General features: G+C 43.4%; 1 protein-coding gene across 18 annotated transcripts in view; it reads left to right on the top strand.

Annotated features, from left to right (window-relative positions):
* Window positions 1-25,067, top strand: part of PARP6 (poly(ADP-ribose) polymerase family member 6) — a 35,283-nt gene that overhangs the window by 1,774 nt on the left and 8,442 nt on the right. For 4 of the 18 annotated variants that reach the window (XM_032244705.1, XM_032244704.1, XM_032244706.1 and 1 more), the window contains exons 3-20: window positions 3,524-3,720; window positions 4,366-4,443; window positions 5,204-5,298; window positions 5,798-5,858; window positions 6,102-6,192; window positions 6,658-6,724; window positions 9,886-10,035; window positions 11,269-11,479; window positions 12,207-12,260; window positions 14,277-14,372; window positions 14,962-15,054; window positions 15,962-16,087; window positions 17,684-17,749; window positions 18,978-19,045; window positions 21,212-21,260; window positions 21,509-21,621; window positions 22,881-22,953; window positions 23,659-23,728. In XM_032244705.1, coding sequence (XP_032100596.1) covers window positions 3,718-3,720; window positions 4,366-4,443; window positions 5,204-5,298; window positions 5,798-5,858; window positions 6,102-6,192; window positions 6,658-6,724; window positions 9,886-10,035; window positions 11,269-11,479; window positions 12,207-12,260; window positions 14,277-14,372; window positions 14,962-15,054; window positions 15,962-16,087; window positions 17,684-17,749; window positions 18,978-19,045; window positions 21,212-21,260; window positions 21,509-21,621; window positions 22,881-22,953; window positions 23,659-23,728 — 1,564 coding nt within the window. In that variant the 5' untranslated portion in view covers window positions 3,524-3,717. The remainder of the gene's footprint in view (window positions 1-3,523; window positions 3,721-4,365; window positions 4,444-5,203; window positions 5,299-5,797; window positions 5,859-6,101; window positions 6,193-6,657; window positions 6,725-9,885; window positions 10,036-11,268; window positions 11,480-12,206; window positions 12,261-14,276; window positions 14,373-14,961; window positions 15,055-15,961; window positions 16,088-17,683; window positions 17,750-18,977; window positions 19,046-21,211; window positions 21,261-21,508; window positions 21,622-22,880; window positions 22,954-23,658; window positions 23,729-25,067) is intronic. The other 14 variants (XM_032244715.1, XM_032244714.1, XM_032244713.1 and 11 more) reach the window with 5 other exon arrangements.

Below are 25,067 nucleotides of genomic sequence, written 5' to 3'. Positions count from 1 at the left end.
TTTGAGACGGAGTTTCACTCTTGTTACCCAGGCTGGAGTGCAATGGCGCGATCTCGGCTCACCGCAACCTCCGCCTCCTGGGTTCAGGCAATTCTCCTGCCTCAGCCTCCTGAGTAGCTGGGATTACAGGCATGCGCCACCATGCCCAGCTAATTTTTTGTATTTTTAGTAGAGACGGTTTCACCATGTTGACCAGGATGGTCTCGATCTCTTGACCTCGTGATCCACCCGCCTCGGCCTCCCAAAGTGCTGGGATTACAGGCATGAGCCACCGCGCCCGGCCTGTATATATCTTTCATTTGACTTAAGCATCCAGCAGAGGATTCATTCATTCACTCATTCAAGAAATGTGTTAAGGGACTAAAAATATAAACTGAAAACAGTCAAAGCCTCTGCCACCAGAGGTTACGTTCTGATAAACGTTGTGTATGTTAGAACATGGTAAGTGGAAAAAACTAAAGCTGGGAAGGGGGATAGAGAGTGCTAGTATGTGGGTGTTGGGGTGTTGCTATTTTAATAAATGGGATGGTCAAGGTGGCCTTTGAGCAGAGATCTGAAAGAGTGAAGGAGCAAGCCATGTGGATGTCTGTGTGGAAAGCATTCCAAGAAAGGGGAGCAGCAGGGACAAAGGGTGGGAATATGCTTGATGAGTTTGAAGAACAGCAGTGAGGCAGTTGGGGAGTCTTGATTAACCTTCCTGTTAACATTTAGAGTTCACGCTGAGTAGCTTCTAATTTTGTTAAAAAACTTTTTATTTTGAAACTTTTCAATTTTACACAAAAGTAGGGAGGTGGGGATTACCAAAAGACCTTCATACATGTCACTTAGCTTCATCAGTAATCAATATTTTGCTGTTTGCTATATTTATTTCTTCTGTTCTCCTCCCTGCTTTTTTTTGTGTATGTGCCTGGGTAGTATTTTAAAGCAAATCTCAGTGATCAGGTCCTTCCATTTCTGAGAACTTCAGTTATAGTTTCCTTTTGCATGTTTCTGAGGGATCAGACAACACTATCAGCTGGAAGGCTCCTATGCTGACTCTGCTCTGGCATTGTGTCTTTTGTCCCCATCCTGGCTCAGTTATCAGACTTAAGATAGTAGCTAAGGAATGGACCACAGGTCTTTACAACACACAAGGATCTAGAAGTAGGACAGTGGTTCTCAAATTTTATGTGTCAGAGTAACTTGGAGCATGTGTTAAAATACAGATTACTGGGTCCCATTTCTGGAATTTCTTTTATTTTTTTTGAAAAGGAATTTCGATGTTGTCTCCCAGGCTGGAGTGCAATGGCATGGTCTCGGCTCACTGCAACCTCCGCCACCCGGGGTCAAGTGATTCTCCTGCCTCAGCCTCCTGAGTAACTGGGATTACAGGCGCTTGCCACCATGCCCAGCTAATTTTTGTATTTTTAGTAGAGACGGGGTTTTACCATGTTGGCCAGGCTGGTCTCCAGCTCCTGACCTCAAGTGATTTGCCTGCCTTGGCCTCCCAAAGTGCTAGGGTTACAGGGGTGAGCCACAGTACCCAGCCATTTCTGGAGTATCTAATTCAATAGGTCTTTGGAGGAGTCTGAGAATTTGCATTTCTAATGAGTTCCTAGATGATACTGATGCTGCAGGTTCACCAGCCACAATCAGATAATCACTGATCTGGAAACCTGACATTCAGTAGAACTGTATTAGAGACCGATCAGGCACGGTGGCTCACACCTGTAATCCCAAAATTTTGGGAGGCTGAGGCGGCGAATCACCTGAGGTCAGGAGTTTGAGACGAGCCTTGCCAACATAACGAAACTCCGTCTCTACTAAAAATACAAAAATTAGCTGAGTGTGTTGGTGGACACCTGTAATCCCAGCTACTTGGGATGCTGAGACCGGAGAGTCACTTGAACCTGGAAGGTGAAGATTGCAGTGAGCCAAGATCACACCATTGCACACCAGCCTTGGAGACAGTGAAACTTTGTCAGGAAAAAAAAAAAAAAGAACTGTATTAGAGACCAAGAACACCTCTGAAGTTAAAGTAGGTTAAACTGAGATATCTGCAGAGCTAGTGACTTGCTGATCTAGAGAGCAACAAAAGGCTTTTTTAGCCTGCTGTTAGGGTAGCTTTGCTGTCTTCAGCCATTATAAGCCTTCATAATTTAGCAGATGAAGTTTTTGTTTTGTTTTGTTTCATAATTTAGCAGATGAAGTTAGCAGTGGAGGTTTTAGTGGGGCCAAAAGTTGCTAGTATAGGATTAGGAGTTTGCAGGATTAGAAGCGAGCAGGGAACTGTATATGAAAGGGCTCTGGATTAAGTGTTTTTCTAAGCATTTTTTGGGATAATTATTGCATTTTTATTTGGGAAGCAGGTTCCAAGATGACTCTAGGACATTATTTTGGCAATGACAACTGAGATCATAGCTGTCAGAGGATGTTTGGTGTTGTTGAGGACTTTTTTTTTTTTTTTTTGAGATGGAGTTTTTCCTCTTGTTGCCCAGGCTAGAGTTCAATGGTGCAACCTCGGCTCACTGCAGCCTCCACCTCCTGGGTTCAAGCAATGCTCCTGCCTCAGCCTCCCAAGTAGCTGGGATTGCAGGCGCCAACCACCATGTCCAGCTAATTTTTTTGGTATTTTTAAAATAATGAGAGATGGGTTTCGCCATGTTGGCCAGGCTGGTCACCTGACCTCAGGTGATTCCACCAGCGCTGGCCTCCCAAAGTGCTGGGATTATAGGCATGAGCCACTGTGCCTGGTCATTGAGGACTTTTTAAGTTAGCTATGATTTCGATATAATAGCTAGTAATACTGATGCTTAAAGAGAAAGAATGGCTCAGTATAGAGAAATAACTAAGGATAAAGAGTCTAGAAAGAATCCAGTTCTGAACCTTAACTCTGGTGTGAGTTGGTACTCTGAAGAATTAACTGATAGGTAAATGTAAGCATCTTATCCTGCCACCGCCACTTTTGGCTTTAGGAGTTGTTATGAGCTAGAGCAGGGTCTTGCTCTGATCTCAGCTCTCTAGTTTAAATGGAATAGCAGTATCTTATGTATAGTTATATAGTTCATTATCTGTAAAGAACTGCATATGCAAGTGTGCGTGTATATGCATGCAAGCATGTCTTTTTATATGCAAGTGTCTGTATGTGTAATAAAAGTGTATTCATGGCCAGGCGTGGTGGTTCACACCTGTATTCCCAGCACTTGGGGAGGCTGAAGTGGGTGGATCACGAGGTCAGGAGTTTGAGACCAGCCTGGCCAACATGGTGAAACCCCATCTTTACTAAAAATACAAAAATTAGCTGGGGGTGGTGGCGGGTGCCTGTAATCCCAGCTACTCTGGAGGCTGAGGCAGGAGAATCACTTGAACCCAGGAGGCGGAGGTTGCAGTGAGCCGAGATCACACCATTTTCCTCCAGCCTGGTCCATAAGGGTGAAACTCCATCTCAAAAAAAAAAAAAGTGTATTCATAAATATGTGTGCCTGTATATATGCCACCCAGCTACTAAGTGGTGATGAAACCCATTATAATCTACTTTCCACAGGACAGTGACTTGTTACTACCACAACAGCAGAGCCTGCCATCCGCAACAGATCTCCAGTTGCCTCCGACATCACGCCCTCCCTTGTCTCCCTTTGTTGTCTCCTAAATGCCCATCTTGTTGGCCTTGGTTCGGCTGGTGGTATGGAGGGGTGCTGCCTAGCACTGACCTGAAAGTGTGTGTGATCCACTGACCCAATGGTGAGAACTGACTGCCTACCTCTCCAACTGATTGTTCAAAGGGCACAGGAGACAAAGTGCAGATCTCGCCCTTTTTTGGTGTTTTCCTTCTATGTTTTTGGAAGATAGAGTGGCTATTCGAAGTTAAAGGAAAGGGAAGGGGCAGTATTATTTGGTGTGTTTGTGTAGTTGGGTTTTCTTGGGGAGGAAGGGGAGAGTTAAGTACTTTAAAGGATAGAAAGTAATGAGACAAGAGAGCTTAGGTATGCTTGGGAACTGTGTTAGGTAATGACCCTGGAAGAGGCCAGCTTGTACTGGAACTCAGATATGCTTAGGAATCAACCTTGACATTGAAGTCATCTGCATTTTTCTCCTGCTGGCTACCAGAGCCTCTTAATCATCATACTGAGACTTCAGAAGTCCAAAATTCCCTAGATGTTTTCCTCTTTCCCACTAAGTCAGAGCTAGTCTATGGATATGATCATATCAGGAAGAGACTGAGACTGTCCCAAAGGGTGAGATGAAAGGTGTAAAGGGATTGGGGCTTCAGTTACTCTATCTTTTCCTGATCTTTATGGGAATCTGTTTCCCATCATATCATCCCACCCCCTTCCATGGGATAATAGGAACCTAACAAAGCATGATATCCTTATTTCTCATCACTAGGACATCAAAGGCCAGTTCTGGAATGATGACGACTCGGAGGGAGATAATGAATCAGAGGAATTTCTCTATGGAGTTCAGGTGAGGTTACATCTCCCAAGACCCCCATGTTGGATGGTCTAGATGTGTGCTTGTCTTTGGATACATCAGGAGTGAAAGAGGTTCTGGAGCACAGATGAGGTGAGGATATCATGTTGGTGTGGTCTGAGCATGGTCTTGTCAGAGCTGATCCCATGTCCTTGCTCTTTCTTGGGAGTCATACCTATTCCAGTGTAAACTACATCCTTTGTATGTGGAGACTACCCATATGTTCCTAATTAGACATAATTATTTTCTGACTCTTCCCACACTAACCAGTGGGAGTAGTTTCATTCATTAGGGCCACATCTTAAAAGATTACTTTGCCATCAACTGTTTAATGCCATGACTACTGAGGACACAGTCCTGAGCAGAAATACTCAGACTCTCAGAATGCTCTTCACATAGAACCAACCTTAGGAAACCTGTAACTCTTCAACTTGTATTGAGTTGTCGTAGAAGGTATCCTGGTCAAGGTCTGAGAGGAAAAGCTGGGGCTTTAAGGAAGTGAACTCCTCAAGCAAAAGCCTACATTTGGTCTTCTGAACCTTTTTAAAGTAATGATGGGATGAAGACTTCTGTTAATGAAATCTCTTGCTAGGGTCACCACTAAGAACCCCTTCACATAAGTGGCTTTCACTTTCCCTATACTGCTGTCTGATTTCTCCTGTTCCTGGTCTCTTCATATTCTTTTTATTATCATCTCTCTCTTTCCTTCGTCTTTTTCCACCTCTCTCCACCACCATTTTTGCTGCTATCTCAGGGGAGCTGTGCAGCTGACCTGTATCGACACCCACAGCTTGATGCAGACATCGAAGCCGTGAAGGAGATCTACAGTGAGAACTCTGTATCTATCAGGTGGGACTCTGCTTCAGAGATGGCTGGGGAACAAGTCACTTCTTTCTGAGGTGTTGAAAGGGTAGAGGTTTATTTTATTTTATTTTATTTTATTTTTTTGTGCCCTGCACCCGGCCCCGGCTGCACACTGTGGGCAGGTTTTTCTTTTTATGGTATGATAGTGGGATAAATTATGAACTTAATGATAGAAAATGCTCAGGATAAATGAGCTTGGCTGATAGTATATAGTAGAGAAGTAAGGCCATTTTTCTTAGGAATTCTCTCTTATCCTAGACCCCTCTGGGCCAGTAGTTTCACCTTTCAGGTAAGAAATGCTTTTGGTCTGAAGAAGGTCTTGATCATGTAAGTGGTGTAAGGCTGTAGCTAAGACCCTAGGTACAAACTGTCGTCCACCCTTTCCTTTCCCCTGTCCGCAGTCTCAGTTCTCTTTCCACCTCAGTTTCTGTTCCCTTCTTTCTCCCTTAATGAGTCTCACCTGTGGTCACCTGTATCTCTATAGAGAATATGGAACTATCGATGACGTGGACATTGACCTCCACATCAACATCAGCTTCCTCGATGTAAGTGGGGCTAATACCTGCCAACAACATGTCTAGCTGGACTGTGGAATTTGTCATGTAGGCCAGGAGTCTTGTTCCTGAGTGCTGTATTTTGAGCACATATTCTTCATCTCTGTCTTTCCTAGACCATCAGCAGACAGTGGTGTGTACTGTCATGATGCATGCATGTGTGTGTCATATAGGGGAAATTTTAGGTCCATTCCTCTATGTTGCTTAAACTGGAAATTATTTCCCTTCTTTTAGGAGGAAGTCTCTACAGCCTGGAAGGTCCTCCGGACAGAACCTATTGTGTTGAGGCTGCGATTTTCTCTCTCCCAGTACCTAGATGGACCAGGTAAAGGCAGTGACTTTGGGAAAGTGGGTGCTCTGAGTGTGGTGTAATCCAAAGCCCTAAGTTAACTGCCATAGAAAGAAATTACTAACAAAGCCCTTGGGCTCAATCTACAGGCCATTGGTAGGGGCTTTTTAGTCCCCTGTAATTGGTGTCTTCATCCCCTGTCACCTGATAACCAATCCCTAAAGGCATTCTTGGCTAATGACATTGTTTTTTTCTGGTTCCAAGATAAAATTTTTTTCTCCTCCTCTTCTCAGCATCCTACTGAGGATATTTCAGATTCATATGACAGCTTCTAGAATCTGCCCTCTGCCTCAGATGTTTTTTTCTTCCACCATTACTGTTTAGAGTACCCAGCAGCTACACTCCTTAGAATCTACAGAAGTTATTCCATTGAACTGTGACTTCGGACTCCAGGAAGATAAGAGATATGCACTTAATAGTAGCCTTCTCTTCTCTTTGCAGAACCATCAATTGAGGTTTTCCAGCCATCAAATAAGGAAGGATTTGGGCTAGGTCTTCAGTTGAAAAAGTAAGAACTTTGGTCTTTTCTGGTCATGGACATGTGAAGGAAGGAAAGAGAGATGGAAATACATGGATGGACAGGGAGAGCCTTGGATGGAATGTCTCCTTCCAAAAATGTCTTTCTGAAATATGCCCAGGAAAAGCTAAAATAAATTTAAGGAGCCAGATTTAAGGTTGTGGAGAGAGAGTGTATGGTTCTTGGGTGTCAGAACTTGAGACTTTCTGGAGATAAAAGAGGCTCATCACTCTTTAGCATTTTTACTACCCTGAAATCAGAGTCATGCTATTTATATTTCTTCCTGTGGTTTCTTCATAATAAGTCTCTAGGAGTTCAGACAATTTTAGCTTATTGAATGTGTTGAGCATTAAGCTGAGTATTTGGTATACAAAGAGAAATGAAGCATATTTTCCACTCAGTGAAGTTTCAAATAGAGTCCAGTGGATACATATTCTAATACAGGTGAATATGTAAGGTTTAGAAAGGACACAGAAGAGTGATTCAGTCTGATGAAAGGTTGATGATTATTAATTTTTTTTCTTTTCTTTTTTTTTTTTTTTTTTTTTGAGACAGAGTCTTGCTGTCACCCAGGCTGGAGTGCAGTGGCACAATCTTGGCTCACTGCAGCCTCTGCCTCCCGGGTTCAAGTGATTCTCATGCCTCAGCCTCCTAAGTAGCTGGGATTACAAGTGCCCACCACCACACCCGGCTAATTTTTATATTTTTAGTAGAGACAGGGTTTCTCCATGTTGGCCAGGCTGGTCTCGAACTCCTGGCCTCAAGTGATTCACCCACCTCAGCCTCCCAAAGTGCTGGGATTACAGGTGTGAGTCACCGCACCCAGCCAATGATTAATAATTTTCAAGGATGGATAAGAGTTGTCCATGTAGCCGGGCGCGGTGGCTCAAGCCTGTAATCCCAGCACTTTGGGAGGCCGAGGCGGGTGGATCACGAGGTCAAGAGATCGAGACCATCCTGGTCAACATGGTGAAACCCCGTCTCTACTAAAACTACAAAAAATTAGCTGGGCATGGTGGCACGTGCCTGTAATCCCAGCTACTCAGGAGGCTGAGGCAGGAGAATTGCCTGAACCCAGGAGGCGGAGGTTGCGGTGAGCCGAGATCGCGCCATTGCACTCCAGCCTGGGTAACAAGAGCGAAACTCCGTCTCAAAAAAAAAAAAAAAAAAAAAAAAAGAGTTGTCCATGTAGACAGACTCTGAGGGTGAATAACATTTACAGGGGCTTAGTCATATAAAGCAGCATGTGTATAGGGAGGTCCAGATAGTTAAATATTCCTGGTAAAATGCAAGCGGGGGATTATAGGAGCCAAAGTCAGAGAATAGGGAAGGGTTCAAGTAAGAGAGGATCTTGGGCTTTTATCCTGTAGACAGTGTGAACATTGAAGGGTTTAGGGGAAGAAACGACGTGGTCAGATTCATGTTTAGAAAAAACATTCTGGTAGCATTGTACAGAATGGGTAGGAGGGGATGAGACAAGAGACCAGAACTCGTATAGTAGGGTGCTTTTGTAAAAGTTGAGACGTGAGATGATGCTAAAGGCCTGAGCTAAAGTGTGATTGTAGGTGAGAATGGAGATGAAAGGCAGATTAGGAAGATTTGTGAGGTATAAAATCGATAAGACTTGAAGACTGATTTAGATATGTTGATTATAGTCATAAGGGCCAAAGAATAGTGGAAAAAACTTTTAGGTTTTCAGCCTAGATGTCTGGGTAAATTGTGATACCACCAATGTAAGTAGGGATATGCAAAGGGGGCAGGTTTGTTGGATGAGGATAGATAATTAGTTCCACTTTGACATGTTTTTTAAAGGTAACTTTCGGATATGCAGGTGGAGATGCTTAATCTGAAATGTCAATTTGCTGCTTACAGGAGAGGTTAGGGTTGAAGATAGGTATCAGTGTGTGGGAAGAAATTACAGCCAGTGAATATGAGATTGCCAAAAGAGGGCATGATAGAGGGAAAAGAAGATAGGATCAAGGACGAAATACCCTTAAACACTCAGACAAAATTTCAAAGAAACCAGCAGGGTAGGTAGAGGAAGAAGAAACATTGCAGGCAGGTCAGAGTAGAATAGGAAGAGAATAGTGGCCCAGAAGACAAAGGAGGGCAGGTTTTGCAAGCAGGTCCAGATGCCAGAGAAGATATGGGAAGAACCTGGGAGTTTCCATTGGATTTAGCTTCAGAATGAGAACAATTTTAGTGGTAAAGGTAGGAACCAGCATATAGAAAGGTGAGAGGTGAGTGGTTGGCAAGTAACCTAGAAACAATGAGTGTGGATTGAGAAATTTGGGTGGAGATGGGAAGGGAACAAGGAGAGGTTAACTAGACTGAGGTGCAGAAAGTTGACATTTTTTGTAGACTTTGGGAAAGAAACTGACAGGAAAGGGGAATGATTGACACAGCAAGGTCCCTAAAAAGGCAAGTCAGGGCTGAGATCTAGAGCACAAATCGAGGGATTGATCTTAGGCAGAAGGGTTACTTTACCTCCAGAAAATGGAGGGATTGAGGTAGGGTGGGAATATAAATAGATTAGCTGATGGCTTAAGAAGGAAGAGAAGTTAGTGGTTGTAGATGAAGTTAGTAACTTAAAAGAAGGTAATAAGGATTTAGAACAATACCTTAGAGTAATGCTAGAGAGAACTGATCAAGGACAAGTGAAACGATTGACAAATCTAGCTAAGGGCACATCTCAAATTGGAAACCATAAATTTGGGGATATAATGTTTCACCTAACAATGTCAGTACCCCTTGTGCCCCTAGTCCCTTTGTTCATGATTTCACAGGGAACATGGTGGTACTCACCTCCATCCTACTACTTCTGTTTAACTGTCAACAGTTTAGTCATTTTTGGCAATAGATTTCAAGGTCTGCAGCCTTTGAAGGCTCACCTTTGAAATCTCTCTCTAAAGGCAAAGCATCTCAGAATTTTTCTGGTCCATTAGGCTAGGTGCCCTCTAGGGTAAAGGGGTACTCTGGGACAGTTTTTTTTAATGTACTAAGGTCATTTTAAGGGGTCTTCAGATACACATTCCCCTACCACAACTAGCTTTGCAGTCCCTGGGTCTGAATTTTAGATTATTTACCTCTCTTAGTCCTTATTTCTTAACCCTGCCTCATTTCGCCTAAGCTTGTTCTCTTTGATCCCTCAGGATCCTGGGTATGTTTACATCCCAACAATGGAAACATCTGAGCAACGATTTCTTGAAGACCCAGCAGGAGAAGCGGCACAGTTGGTTCAAGGCAAGTGGTACTATCAAGAAGTTCCGAGCTGGCCTCAGCATCTTTTCACCCATCCCCAAGTAAGTGCTCCCTAAAGCTGATCATCTGTAATCACCTTGTGATAGCCCCCACCCCCACCTTCTTGATTACCTGAACTTATCTTTTCTATCCCCTCTTCCCTGAATTCTGTCTCTTTAACTGCTGATACCACTCATATGGTCCTGTTCCATATATGTCCTTACCTCCCTACTTCTTACCTGGTGTTAATACCTAATCCTTTTTTTTTTTTGAGATGTTGTCTCTGTCACCCAGGCTGGAGTGCAGTGGTGCAGTCTTAGGTCACTGCAACCTCCGCTTCCAGGTTCAAGTGATTCTCCTGCCTCCAAAGTAGCTGGGATTACAGGCGCCTGCCACCATGCCCATCTAATTTTTGTGTTTTTAGTAGAGACAGGGTTTCACCATGTTGGTCAGGCTGTTCTCGAACTCCTGAGGTTGCGATCTGCCCGTCTTGGCCTCCCAAAGTGCTGGGATTACAAGTGTGAGCCGCCGCTCCCAGCCAGTACCTAATCCTTTACGTAAAACAGAATACCTAGCTTGTGATATGTATTTGGAGAAGTGTTTGCTGAATTTTCCATCTTTCTTTTCTTTTGCCCTGATCCATTTCCCCATCCTAAGAAGAAAGTGTCAGAGAAGAAGCAGTAATTCCTTGCTAGGTTCTGGAAATAAATACTGCTCCATTCTTTGAGCCCAGGTCTGCATTTTCCCCCTGTGGTGTCTTCTGATATTCCCAAAGGCAGATCCAAACCCAGATTTGTAGCTTCCTGGGAATCATTGTTGAGAGTCAGATAGTCAGTATTCGGCCCTTTGGGATGCAACTACTTCTTGCCTAGCACAGTATTTAACACTTTCTCTCTCTCTCTCTCTCTTTCTCTCTCTCTCTCTCTCTCTCTCTCTCTCTCTCCTGTCTCTTTCTGTCTCTCTCTCTGTCTATCTCTGTCTGTCAGTCTGTCAGTAAAACAGACAGCCTTTCCAAGGGATTTTTCCATACCGGGATTAGAAACCTTATAACCTATACTCTGCCTCTGCCCACCCTCAGTGTCCCAGTTTGAAGAACCCACAGATGATGACATAAAAATTTTAATGCAGATGTGTGATCTACTTGTTTCAGCAGATACAATGGAACTTTCCTCTCATATGAGTTTGTCTTTCTTTGGTTTAGAACTTTTGGCTTAGGGCTCACTTATCTCCAGTCCCTTTCTAGGGCTTTTAGTAAATCCCCAGTTTTATCACTTCTCTTTGCTCTTGCTCTCCAGGTCTCCCAGTTTCCCTATCATACAGGACTCCATGCTGAAAGGCAAACTAGGAGTACCAGAGCTTCGGGTTGGGCGCCTCATGAACCGTTCTATCTCCTGTACCATGAAGAACCCCAAAGTGGAGGTGTTTGGCTACCCTCCCAGCCCCCAGGCAGGTCTCCTGTGCCCTCAGCACGTGGGCCTCCCTCCCCCAGCACGGACCTCTCCTTTGGTACATGGGCTGGGGAGTGTTTGACTTGGCTATCAGGAGGGTGGGAGTGGAAATGTGGGAGTATAGTTTCTCAAAATGGGGTCGGGGTATGGTTGTCTAGGCATCATAAATCAAACCTATGTACCATGAGTGATTAGAATGGAACACTTTTTCTTTGAGACAGGGCCTCACTCTGTCATCCAGGCTGGAGGGCAGTGGCGATCTCTGCACACTGCAATCTCTGCCTCCCAGGCTCAAATGATCCTCCTACCTCAGCCTCTCTAGTAACTAGGACTACAGGCGCATGCCACGATTGGCTGATTTTTCATATTTTTGTAGAGACGGGTTTTGCCATGTTGGCCAGGGTATCCTTGAACTCCTGAGCTCAAATGATCCACCTGCCTTCACGTGGGATAACAAGCATGAGCCACCACACCCAGTGGGAACATGTTTTTTAACAGTAGAAAACTTATCTCTAAACTGTCTGTCAAGCTTCTCTGATAGCCAATGAAGCAGATGGGAATCTCCCAGAGATGTACTAACTTTACTAACCTATTCCATCTACTTTGAAGGACAGTTAAGGACTGGTGAGCCTTCTTCCAGAGACTTTGGCAAAAACGTCTAAAAGCCTCCTTTTTAGCTTTGGGATTCTGAGCTAGGGTTTAGCTGCTTTAGGAGCAAGAGTCAGGTCTGTCTAGGCCTCGGCTTCATAGGAGGTTCATGGAGCCTGTCTTTTTACTCTTACCAGGTCAGTGGTCACTGCAAGAACATTCCCACTCTGGAGTATGGATTCCTCGTTCAGGTAATCAAGTCAAAAGCATCACTCCAAAGCCCTTCCCTGTTGTCTGACCCATTTGGTCTCCTAACACCTCCCAGATCCTCAGTCAAATACTTCCTGAATTGCTTTGCTTCAGAACTAATGGTAGAAGGAAAGAAGTCATAGCTCCCATCTTCAAGAAGGTGACAGCATTACTAGAAAGACAACACTTACAGACCACTTTATGATCAAGTGGCAATGAGGCACTGCAAATTTTAAGTGTATGGCTGGCAAGACTCATATAACATGAGATGAGAGTGAGATTGACACTAATTTCCTTATGATTCTCGATAGCCCTTGCTCAGGTATCATTAGTATTCCTCACAGACCTCTATCAGTGCTCAGCTACTTCTAGTCTTTTTTTTTTTTTTTTTTTTTTTGAGATATAGCCTGTTTCTGTTGCCCGGGCTGGAGTGCAGTGATGTGATCTCGGCTCACTGTAGCCTCTGCCTCCCGGGTTCAGGCAGTTCTCCTGCCTCAGCCTCCTGAGTAGCTGGGACTACAGGTGCCTGCTGCCATGCCTGGCTAATTTTTGTATTTTTAGTAGAGATCAGTTTTTACCATGTTGGCCAGGATGGTATTGATCTCCTGACCTTGTGATCCACCTGCCTCAGCCTCCCAAAGTGCTGGGATTGCAGGCGTGAGCCACCGTGCCCAGCTGGTCATTTGCCTTTTATAATATCTTTATTCCCTGGGCATGCTTTCGCTTTTGCATCTCTGTTACTTTTGTTCATGTCATTTCTTATATCTGCCTGTTACCATCAAGAGTCATGTGGCACCTTTTCGATAAAATTGCCATTACCCTAATGCATTAACTAGAAGTGATGTCAAAACGCCGTCTCAAAAATAAAATAAAATAAAAAACAGAAGTGATGTCTCCCCTCACTGAACTACAATTTCTTTTTTTTCTTTTTTTTTTTTTTCAATTTCTTTTGTTTCGTGTTGTTACAATTTTTTTTTGTTTCATATGGCACCTGTGTGCCACATACTATGGGCTGCACTGAATTGTCATTAATTTATAGACATGCCACATGTCTCCTATTGAAGTTTAACTTCTGAGAAAACAGTCTTTTATTTTATTGCATTATCAAGAAGACCTTTCACAGAGATGGGTACATAATGGCACTCAGTAAGTGCATTAAATGAATAAAGCCCTTGTATGTCCCATTACCAACCTAAAATCATATAAAATGGGAACAACTTGATTTATGCACAAAAGCTATATGGTGTCCAAAAAAAAAAAAAAAAAAAACACTTTAGGATATTGCTGCATTAGCTCTGGATTTTGCCATCTTCCCAGCACAGAGTTGTCTGTGGTTTTAACCAGTGGACTGGCCATTTGGTCTGGGTAGTTGAAATGGCTTCTCAGGACCTTCAGCCATTTAATCATGGACTGAATGCTCTCCAATCTCAGAGGGACAGCCTATAATTACAAGTACTTTTAATAGTTTCATTAGCACCCATTTTATTTTTTTAAGATACTTACACAGGCCAGGCCTGGTGGCTCACACCTGTAATCCAAGCACTTTGGAGGCCAAGGCGGGTGGATCACCAGAGGTCGGGAGTTTAAGACCAGCCTGATCAACATGGTGAAACCCCATCTTTAAAAAAATAAAAATTAAAAAATAAAATACTTACTTGGAAATCATTTCAGTTGCAATACCTGATGAGGTGAATAATGCTCTGCTCTATAAATGAAGAAACTAAGGCTCAGGTTAACTGACTTGCTGAAAGTTACATATCCTATTAAGTATTAGAGGTAGTATGTTAACCCAGGTCTTCTCGATCAAACATCATGGTCTTATTTTTACTATACCATACAGTCTTATCTCTGCAGTCAGGCCATCAGTTTAAGTACACAGCTTAAGAATATATTCTACCTTAGTCATGGGGCTGGGAGGGTAGAGGGTAGGTAGCTGGAAAAAAAAAAATGCTGAAATTATTTCCCATATCTGTGTGTGCCTGTACTTCCAAAAAACTTAGAATCTGTTCTCTTCCCAGATCATGAAGTATGCAGAGCAGAGGATTCCAACATTGAATGAGTACTGTGTGGTGTGTGATGAGCAGCATGTCTTCCAAAATGGATCTATGCTGAAGGTATAGGTCCCTACTCTATGATCCTCTTCCTTAGCCAGGTCCCCTTTATTCCCTTCTTCCTCCGTCTGTGGTCAAGGTAAAATTCTGTCCGTACTCCCTGAGACTCTAGAAATTGTTGATTTTTCTCAGAAAACAAATCTCAGCAGTACTGTTTAGAGAAGCAAGGATATGAGAATATTTATTTAGGATAGAGTCCACCTAACATTTAAAAATGGGAATCAGATATTGACCAAGATGATTGAATATGATGCTGTGCTCAAGGACTCCAAGTCCAGATGGGAGACACTTAACTTTAAATCACAATGTATATTAAGTGTATAGAAGAGATATTAGCAGTGTTAAAAATCAGGAGAGAGAGCTGCTGACTACATAGGAAGATCAGGGAAGGCTTCATAGGGGAGGTGGTGTTAATTCCCAAACTTATCAGTAAGGCATTTTATTTAAGACTTTATCCATAGTTTTCTCCTGATATAGAGGGCCCCAGATTCCTACCCTGTTTTAGAGTTGTCCAAGGTCAGGACTGTTTCTCTCTGCCTACACCTTATTGCACACCCCATCCCACCACCATCTGTTTAATATATCCTTTCAGCCAGCTGTCTGTACTCGTGAACTATGTGTCTTCTCCTTCTACACACTGGGCGTCATGTCCGGAGCTGCAGAGGAGGTGGCCACTGGAGCAGAGGTATGGGAGAGGGAAAAGCAGCTAGAGAATTGGGATCAAGAAAGACACAGGAACCCAGCAATTTCAATCTTGGAATTTAACTTCCAAAAATGCTTTTGTATTTAAGGATATCCACTGTAGTATTGTTTGTAAAATGAAAAATGGATACAACCCCATCTGTAGGGGCTCCATTTAAAGAAATCATGAGATGTCCTTAGAGTGAAAATACTATGTAGCTCTTACTTGTGGATAGGCAATTGTAACATACAGTTATATAAAAAAGCAAATCAACAGTATATGTAGTAAAATTGTCCATATGAGAAAATAATGGGCCGAGCACAGTGGCTCACACCTGTAATCCCAGCACTTTGGGAGGCTGTGATGAGAGGATGGCTTGAGCTCAAGAGGTCGAGGCTGCAGTGGGCCATGATCACACCACTGCGCTCTAGCCTGGCCGACAGAGTCATCCCTGTCTCTTTAAAGAAGAGAGAAACCTGGCTGGTCTGAAGGTACTGTATTATCTCAATTGATTGTTCACAGTCAGTTACAGATTGAACTCCTTCTGCTACTCTTTTCCACCTTCTCACTACTGCACTTGACTAGTCTTAAAAAAAAAAAAAAAAAGATAAAAAAGAACGAGAGAAAAGAAAATATTTCCATAGGAAAAATATCTGGAAGGATGTACATCAAACTCACTAGTACGTATCTATGAGGAATGAGATTAGTTTGAGGGCAGGAGGATGGTCTTTTATCTTTTCTTTAATTACTTTGGTGTATTTGAATTTTTACGAGCTGTGTTTTTCTATTTTAAAAGCCTTAAACATATTTGCTTTTTAAAGGAGGATCAGAGAGAAATGCTGGATACTGTGTGACTCCCAGTACTGGGAAATCATTTAGCTTCTGCCCCCTTTTTTTCCTTTCCTCAAAGGTGGTGGATCTGCTAGTGGCCATGTGTAGGGCAGCTTTGGAGTCCCCTAGAAAGAGCATCATCTTTGAGCCTTATCCCTCTGTGGTGGACCCCACTGATCCCAAGACTCTGGCCTTTAATCCTAAGGTACGTTACTTGAGAAAGTCAAGGCTAAGGAACAAAAATGGTAAAAGATAGTGGGAGACTATGGGCTGTCTTTCTGGTATATACAGGGCTTGGAGTAAGGGACAGAACTCTTAAACTCTGTGATTTAGCTGCTTCAGCAAATAGAAAGCCAAGTTTGTCCCAGAAAGAGGAGAGGAATTAATATTAGTTACATTATGATAGGGAAGAAGGGCTTTTGGAGACAGACCTGGATTCCGGTTGAGGTTCTGCTACTCCCCAGTCGAAGGGCATTAAGCAAATCACTTAACCTTTCTAAACTTCAATCTCCTTATCTTATTAAAAAAAAAAAAGGAATAATATTTATTTTGCAGATCATTATACAAATGAGAGGTAATATATGTAAAGTACTGTATTAGGGTTTTCCAGAGAAACAGAACCAATAGGAGATATATAGAGAGAGAGAGAGGGAGAAAGAGGTTTATTGTAAGGAAGTGCCTCACATGATTATGGAGGCTGAGAAGTTCCAACATCTATAGTTAGCAAGCTTCAGATCCAGCAGAGCCAGTTAGTTCTAGTCCCAGTCCCAAGGCTTAAAAATTAGAGAGCGGGCTGGGCGCAGTGGCTTCCACCTGTAATCCCAGCACTTTGGGAGGCCAAGGTGGGCGGGATCACTTGAGTGGCTTCAGGATTTCAATACCCGCCTGGCCAATATGGTGAATCCCCGTCTTAACTAAAAATATAAAAAATTAGCCAGGCCTGGTGGGCACTTGTGGGAGCCTGAAGTGTGAGAATTGCTTGAACCCAGGAAGCAGAGGTTGCGGTAAGCTGAGATCACACCACTCTACTCCAGCCTGGGTGACAGAGCGAAACTCTGCCTCAAAACCAAAAAATCAGAGCCAGTGGTGTAAGTTCTAGTTTGAAAGCCTGCAGGCTCAGCATCTAAGAAGAGCCAAATTTTTTTTTTTTTTTTTTTAGTTCAAATCCAAAGACTGGTAATCAAACTAAAGAACAGGGGGGGGGGGAAATCTAAAAACCCCAAGAGGGGGGGCGGGGGGGGGGCGGCGGCAGAGGAGTCAGCCTTTTTGTTCTATTCAGGTCATCAATTGATTGGATAAGTCCCCTCCACATTAGGGAGGACAGTTTGCTTTACTCAGTCTGCTGATTCAAATGTTAGCCAGAAACACCCTCACAGATACACCTAGAAATAATGGTTGACCAAATGTCTGGGTACCTCATGGCCCAGTCAAGTTGACACACAAAATTAACCATAACAAGTACCCAGCATAGTACCTCACCATTATTGCTGTACCAAGTTCTTTGTATATGTTATTTAATCCTCAGAACATCTCTGTGGCGGTAATAGGGATTGTTATCTTCATTTGCTTAAAGGGATGCTAAAGGTTCTCAGAGGCCAAATAACTTACCTTACTAGTCACAGCTAGTAAAAGAGAACTAGCATGTGACCTCAGAACTGTCTGACATTATGTTCTTTCCATGACATACTGTTGTTTCCTTGGACCTAGACTTTTTTTGTACATCTAGCCCTCCTTTTCATCACATCTTACTTTCCTCCACTTTTCTTTATCTGGTTTTTCTCTTCCCGTTGATTCTCTGCAGAAGAAGAATTATGAGCGGCTTCAGAAAGCTCTGGATAGTGTGATGTCCATTCGGGAGATGACCCAGGTATTCTGCCTTCTCTCTGTCCCCTCTCCTCTGCCTGCCCAGCTCAAGTGTCCTATTCTGTTTGTAGTTTGTGGGAGTTGGATGAAGATTTGGAGAAGCTACTCACTGTATCTTTTTTTAATCCGTCCTCTTTAACCTTCCCAATTCTTTTTCTATGTTTCGTTTGCTCTGTTACTACTCTCTCCTCTTTAGTCTTAGTGTCTCAGTCTTTACCTTTGCTGCTAATTCCTTTACAAATTGTTCATATTTAATGTTTTGCCGTAATTCTTAGGGAGTTAGGGAAGTGAAGGAAAGACCTCTGCCCAGGGTTAGGTGGGGCAAGGAGGATGGAGGGACTTGGAGGTAAGGAACTAGACACAGGGGCCTACATCTTCTATCCTTCTAAGGGTGGGGCAGCCACATGGAGCAGTGACCATCCTTTGGTGAAAGCTGTTCCTCACCAGGCCAGGAGCAGTGGCTCACGCCTGTAATCCCAGCACTTTGGGAGGCTGAGGCAGGCAGATCACAAGGTCAAGAGATCCAGATCATCTTGGCCAACATGGTGAAACCCCATCTTTACTAAAAATATAAAAATTAGCTGGGCGTCATGCGCACTTGTAGTCCCAGCTACTTGGGAGGCTGAGGCAAGAGAATCACTTGAACCCAGAAGACAGAGGTTGCAGTGAGCTGAGATTGCAGCACTGCATTCCAGCCTGGTGACAGAGTGAGACTCAGTCTCAAAAAAAAAAAAAAAAAAAAAAAACAAAAAAAAAAAACACGACGCTGTCCCTCACCAGACTTCCCCACCCCTCATCTACAATATCTGCATGGATAGACATTCATTTGTACTCATTTACAGGTGGGCCTCTCCTCAGCAAATCCTGTATGTCACAGCTGAGATTTACACATAAACTTTGCTTTATTTAAAGATTTGCCACAGGATTCTTTAGCAATAATCTTCCTGGATCATTGATTTTATTTATTTTTTGATTTACAATCAACTTTTTAGGATTGTACGAATTGCATAAAATGAGGGAGACCCACCTGGATGTTGTTTTGTAAGCATCTGTTTGTGAGTCTTCCCAGCCTGACTGGGGCTGCTTGAGAGTGGGAACCCTGTCTCCTTTTTCCTCTATGTGGTCTTTGGTGTCTACCTTGCCCTGGACCCTAATAGTCACTCTGTAAAAAGCAGAACGTCAGAGGGCGCCCACCTCTCTGGGGAGATAACCTTATGGCCATTGTCTTACAGGGCTCGTATTTGGAAATCAAGAAACAGATGGACAAGTTGGATCCCCTGGCCCATCCTCTCCTGCAGTGGTATGGATAGAATGGCTCATCCTTCTTGGGTTTTGGGGAGGGAGGGAGTTACTGCACATGGAACCTGTACCTTCTTTTAGTGGTGGTTTCAATATCCTTTCCAAGGTTATAGGCAGTAATGGCACTCTTTCTTGGAGTTTATTAATATACCCTGCCTTGAAAATAACTCACATCTATAAAAATCCCACACATTCTGACATGATTTTTCTTTAAAAAAATTTTTTTTTAATCTTAATTGTTTCCTTTTTTTGAGACAGGGTCTCACTCTGTCGCCCAGGCTAGAGTGCAGTGGTACGATCCTGGTTCACTGTAGCCTTGCCCTGTAGTGTCCAAGTGATCCACCTCAGCCTCCCCAGTAGCTGGGACCACAGGCTTGCACCACCACACCCAGCTAATTTTTTTATTTCTTTTTATAGAAACGGAGTCTCCTATGTTGCCCAGACCAGTCTTGAACTCTTGGGCTCAAGTGATCCTCCTGATTGACCTCCCAAAGTGCTGGGATTATAGGCGTGAGCCACGATGTGCAGCCAACATGATTTTTCATGTTCTCTTCAGGTGTTCCTTGTTTCCCAGTAGGTTTTGTTGTTTGTTTTCCTTTTCGGTTTGTTTTCTTAATTTATTTTTTAAATTGACAAATAGAAGTATATATTGTGTACAACATGTTTTGAAATATGTATACATTGTAGATTGGTTCAGTAGAGCTAATAAGCATATGTATTATCTCACATATGTATTTTTCGTGGTGAGAACACTCATCTCACAGTGATTTTCAAGAATATTACGCGGGCCGGGCGCGGTGGCTCAAGCCTGTAATCCCAGCACTTTGGGAGGCCGAGGCGGGTGGATCACGAGGTCAAGAGATCAAGACCATCCTGGTCAACATGGTGAAACCCCGTCTCTACCAAAAATACAAAAAATCAGCTGGGCATGGTGGCGCGTGCCTGTAATCCCAGCTACTCAGGAGGCTGAGGCAGGAGAATTGCCTGAACCCAGGAGGCGGAGGTTGCGGTGAGCCGAGATCGCGCCATTGCACTCCAGCCTGGGTAACATGAGTGAAACTCCGACTCAAAAAAAAAAAAAAAAAAAAAAAAAAAAAAAAGAATATTACGCATTATTACTAACTATAATCACCACCAATAGGTTTTTATGTCTTTTGAATGTAGGAATTAACACTGTTAATTTCAACTAAGTTTGCTATGCATCCAGAGAGGTCTGTTTACCCCTACTATCCCCTTACCCTGTCTCTGGGCCTCCTTGATGATACAGAATGTCCAGAGCCTTGAGGCACTATTGCTGTGCTCTTCTCCTAGCCAAGATTTTGACTGTTCCCTGCTGCCCTCCCTTCCTGATCTCGATTTCTATTGTTTTCCTGACAAAGCTTTCCCTTTCTAGTTTGCCTCCCGCCTTGTCAGCCTTCAGTACTTCCTCAGTACAACAGCTTTCTCCCTGTTAGTCTGAGGAATAACTAGGTATGGACCATTTGGGGTGGCATCATAAGTACACAGATGAGGCACAAAAAACAAAGACAACAACAAACTGTATCCACATGGGAGATAGTGCTCTCTTGCTGAGCCCTCAGTGTTTTATGTCTTTGTTCTCTTTATGCTCTGCGTTCAGCCTATATAGAGCTTAGTCTGTCCTTGACTCCTCATTCTAGTTCCTTCTGTTTCTTTTTCCAGCCTAGACAGTAATTTTCTCTCCATTTCTAAGAGCTTTCAGGTTTTCTCTTGAGCTCAGGAAGGATGGCTCCTGAGCCGAGGTCTGAATCTGAGTCTAAATCCCAGGTATAAGTTGTTACCATTCTAATTCAGACCTCTCTTTTCTGTTCTTTCTTTTTTCGTAGGTGACCTCTCATGTCCTTTCTTTTGTTCTTTCCATTTCACTCCCTACTTGTAGCAGCCCTCCTCCCACCCCTTTTTTTTTTTCATGGATTGTATAACTCCCCAATAACTAGTTTGTGTCTGGTCAGTAGCTTCCCTTTTACATTTTTATTCACAAGCATTATCACCCACAGGGAATATCCAGATAGTGACCTGGACATTTCACACGATTCAGAGAGCCCAGGAATCCTTGTTTATTCTCCCAAGGCAGAGGAAGCCTGCTTGTTCAGGATAGCTTAACTACATAATTATTCTATCCTTTTCGTTTTTCTCTGTTTCTTCCCAGGATCATCTCTAGCAACAGGTCACACATTGTCAAACTACCTCTCAGCAGGGTAAGTGACCATTCTTCCTCTAAATGCTTTAAATATCTGGTGAGGGACAGGGAGGGGCTGTAAGCTAGCTAGCCACATTGGTTCTAGATCTGCCTACTTGGCTCTGTCTGTCAACTTAGTCTTTGGGCGTTAGCATATTTCCCTTGTGTGGGGTTAACGCAAGCCTGATTTTTTCCTGTCCACAACCTTTCCCTCCCTGATCTCGATTTCTGCTCTTGTTTTCCTGATCCCACCCCCACCCTGGGCAGCAGCTGAAGTTCATGCACACCTCACACCAGTTCCTCCTGCTGAGCAGCCCTCCTGCCAAGGAGGCTCGGTTCCGGACCGCCAAGAAGCTCTATGGCAGCACCTTTGCCTTCCAGTGAGGAGGCTGGGGGCTGGGCATTGGGGGTGGTGTGGGGGCGGGAATGATCGAGAATGATGCCCTTGAGATATATGGGTTTGTGTTACATGTGTCCATCAACCAGTCAGCAGATATTTATTAAATGCTACTGTGGCTGGTGCTATAGACGATAAAAAGGTACATATTACGTGGTCTTTATTCTCAAACTACTTCTGATGTAGTTGAGGGAAAGTGACTTTACATATGAAAAGATGTGGCTGAAGAAATAGATTGGAGAGAACAGATCTAAAAGCTACTTTGAAGGAAAATCCACAATTTATGCCTAATTGTGAGAGGAGAGAAAGAGAAAGAAAGGGAGGTTTGTTTGTTTGTTTGTTTTTAAAAAGACGGGGTTTCATCATGTTGGTCAGGCTAGTCTTGAACTCCCGACCTCAGGTGATCCGCCTGCCTTGGCCTCCAAAGTGCTTGGATTACAGGCATGAGCCACCACGCCTGACCTTTTTTTTTTTTTTTTTTTTTTTTTAATATTGATATGTTGAAGGAAGAAAGGGAGGGAATAAAGGGAACTAATAGGGAGTGGTAGTACCCTTTTCTTAAAATAGAACATGAAGTCAAAACTAGAAGCCGGCCGGGCGCGGTGGCTCAAGCCTGTAATCCCAGCACTTTGGGAGGCCGAGGTGGGTGGATCACGAGGTCAAGAGATCGAGACCATCCTGGTCAACATGGTGAAACCCCGTCTCTACTAAAACTACAAAAAATTAGCTGGGCATGGTGGCACGTGCCTGTAATCCCAGCTACTCAGGAGGCTGAGGCAGGAGAATTGCCTGAACCCAGGAGGCGGAGGTTGCGGTGAGCCGAGATTGCCCCATTGCACTCCAGCCTGGGTAACAAGAGCAAAACTCCGTCTAAAAAAAAAAAAAAAAAAACTGGAAGCCATATTTGGGGTCAGTGATAAACTGTTGATTTTCAGATGAATTTATTGAATTTGGAATGTCAGGAGAATAGGCAAATGAAAATACTGAACCAGCAGTTGAAGATTTAGGATGGGAGTAGCTGAAGCACAGAAGAGAGGAGGGGACTGGAAATAGAGATGTAGGGTTTAACCACACACATACATCTTGTGTGCCTGTGACCATATCCATGTGCATGTTCATTACTAGGTGTACTTGTCTATCTTCATGTCCTGTGTGGGTGAGAATGGGTGGGAATGGCAGTCTTGGGAGTGTTCCTGGGAACCTCATATCATAAGGAGACATGTATTCTACCCTGCCTTACAGTGGGTCCCATATTGAGAACTGGCATTCAATCCTGCGCAATGGGCTGGTCAATGCATCCTACACCAAACTACAGGTGAGGCTGTGCCCCTTTCTCCTTTATTTCCAACTGCCCCTTTCCCTACTCAGTTTTGTGGAAGGCTGCTCTAGAGTACTCAGCTGTTTTTGCCTCAGCATCCTCAAGCCTAACCTGTCTTGTGGGCTTCCCTAGGGTGGAAGTTGGAACTGTATGAATAGAGAATGTGGCTGTTGTGTATTTGACCTCATGCTGCGTTTTTTTGGTGGTTTGGGGAATGGGAATGTGCCTGTAAGTAGGAATGTGGAATTACTGATTGTAGCCACTGTGATGAATTAATCTATTAGAGCTTTTCAATTTATGTGGCTATTCATTCAGGGAGTAGATATGGGAGACTTGTTTCTATACCCTGAGAGACTCCAGGGAGTGTATATTGTCGCTCCTTCTGGCTACCTGTTCTATAGTTCCTCTTTTTTGGAATCTGCTTATGTACCAAGGCCTTGGGACAGAGAATTGAATGCTGAGGGACTGACTCTACCATTTCCCACTCTCCAATGCGTCAGTACGTAGTATTTCATAGGCAAGCAGGTTAACCTACATCCACTTTTCAGCCAATTGGCTTTTCGAGAATAGGTGCTTAGGGTTATTTGAATGAATAAGAAGGTACCTGGAGGGACAGAGGGCTGGATAAGCCTTGCGGCTGCCTAATGAATAGCCATGGGAGGGCCCAGGCTTATATTGCTCATCCTGGTGTTTCCCTGCAAGCTGCATGGAGCAGCCTATGGCAAAGGCATCTACCTGAGCCCCATCTCCAGTATTTCCTTTGGATACTCAGGTAAGAAATACTCTCTGGCCACCTTGACTCTGTTTACATTGCCTCCATTTGTGAACACATGATTTGTGCTGTCTGTTCCTCCCTCATTATGGATACTTGGTCTGTGTCAGCTCTCTACCTGATCATGGATACATACTCTCTCTCTTTCTCTCTACATTTTCTCATTAGAAATTTATATTCTTTATAAGGTGAGGCCAGTTATTGTTACAAATTGTTTTATTAATTAAAAATGATGTTTTTATTCATAGCAGGGCTTGGCCCTGGGAATGGGTTGAGGAATAACGTGGATATAACAAGGCTTTTTGTAGAACACATTTTTGGTGTTGGCAATTATAGATTGTGTTTGTATATACATGTGTATGTAAGTTTACATGTGAATACATCTGAGGGTCTGAAGGCTTGAGTCCTTCCCATTGGCTTACATTTCTAGAGGCATGGTTCTTCTCTCTGTCAACCATCTCTTAAAATTTAAACTGTCTATAATCATATATTATTATATTAGTCACATTGAATGCAAGGTAAAGCATTTTATTCTAAAGATGAGGTCCAGATTCTAATCAGGGGATCAGTCCAGCTTAGAAAAGGAATCTGATTTAGAGTTCTCTCATCTTCTTGGTTTATGTCTTAGTTCCTTTACAGTCTGCTTTTGTGCTTGTTTGATGTAGTCTCTGTACAAGGTATAGCCACCATGTAGTTGCATGTTTACCACATGAAGGGGATTGTGCTATGTATATTCTTTATACATTATTACTTGATATCCTATAGTATTTTGTAACTGTTAAACAAAGATCAGAAAAGGTAGTGCCATTGGGAGGCTGAGGCAGGAGACTTGCTTTGACCTGGGAGGCGGAGGTTATATTGAGCTGAGATCGTGCCACAGCACTCCAGCCTGGTTGACAGAGGGAGACTCCCTCTAAAACAAAGCAAGAGAAAAGAATCAAAGGCCTAAAAACATTTCTAACAACAGAATAAGCCAAACAAAATAGAAGAAAGGAGATAATACAGGTAAGAACTAATACCTGTGAAATAAAAATAGGTACATAGGCCGGGCGCGGTGGCTCACGCCTGTAATCCCAGCACTTTGGGAGGCCGAGGCGGGTGGATCACGAGGTCAAGAGATTGAGACCATCCTGGTCAACACGGTGAAACCCCGTCTCTACTAAAACTACAAAAAATTAGCTGGGCATGGTGGCGCGTGCCTGTAATCCCAGCTACTCAGGAGACCGAGGCAGGAGAATTGCCTGAACCCGGGAGGCGGAGGTTGCGGTGAGCCGAGATCGCGCCATTGCACTCCAGCCTGGATAACAAGAGCCAAACTCCGTCTCAAAAAAAAAAAAAA

This window comes from Sapajus apella, unplaced genomic scaffold (assembly GCF_009761245.1).
Source record: "Sapajus apella isolate SASKATOON/1434 unplaced genomic scaffold, GSC_monkey_1.0 scaffold55, whole genome shotgun sequence".
NCBI classification, from domain to species: domain Eukaryota; kingdom Metazoa; phylum Chordata; class Mammalia; order Primates; family Cebidae; genus Sapajus; species Sapajus apella.
This window is presented reverse-complemented; position numbering and strand designations above follow the sequence as displayed.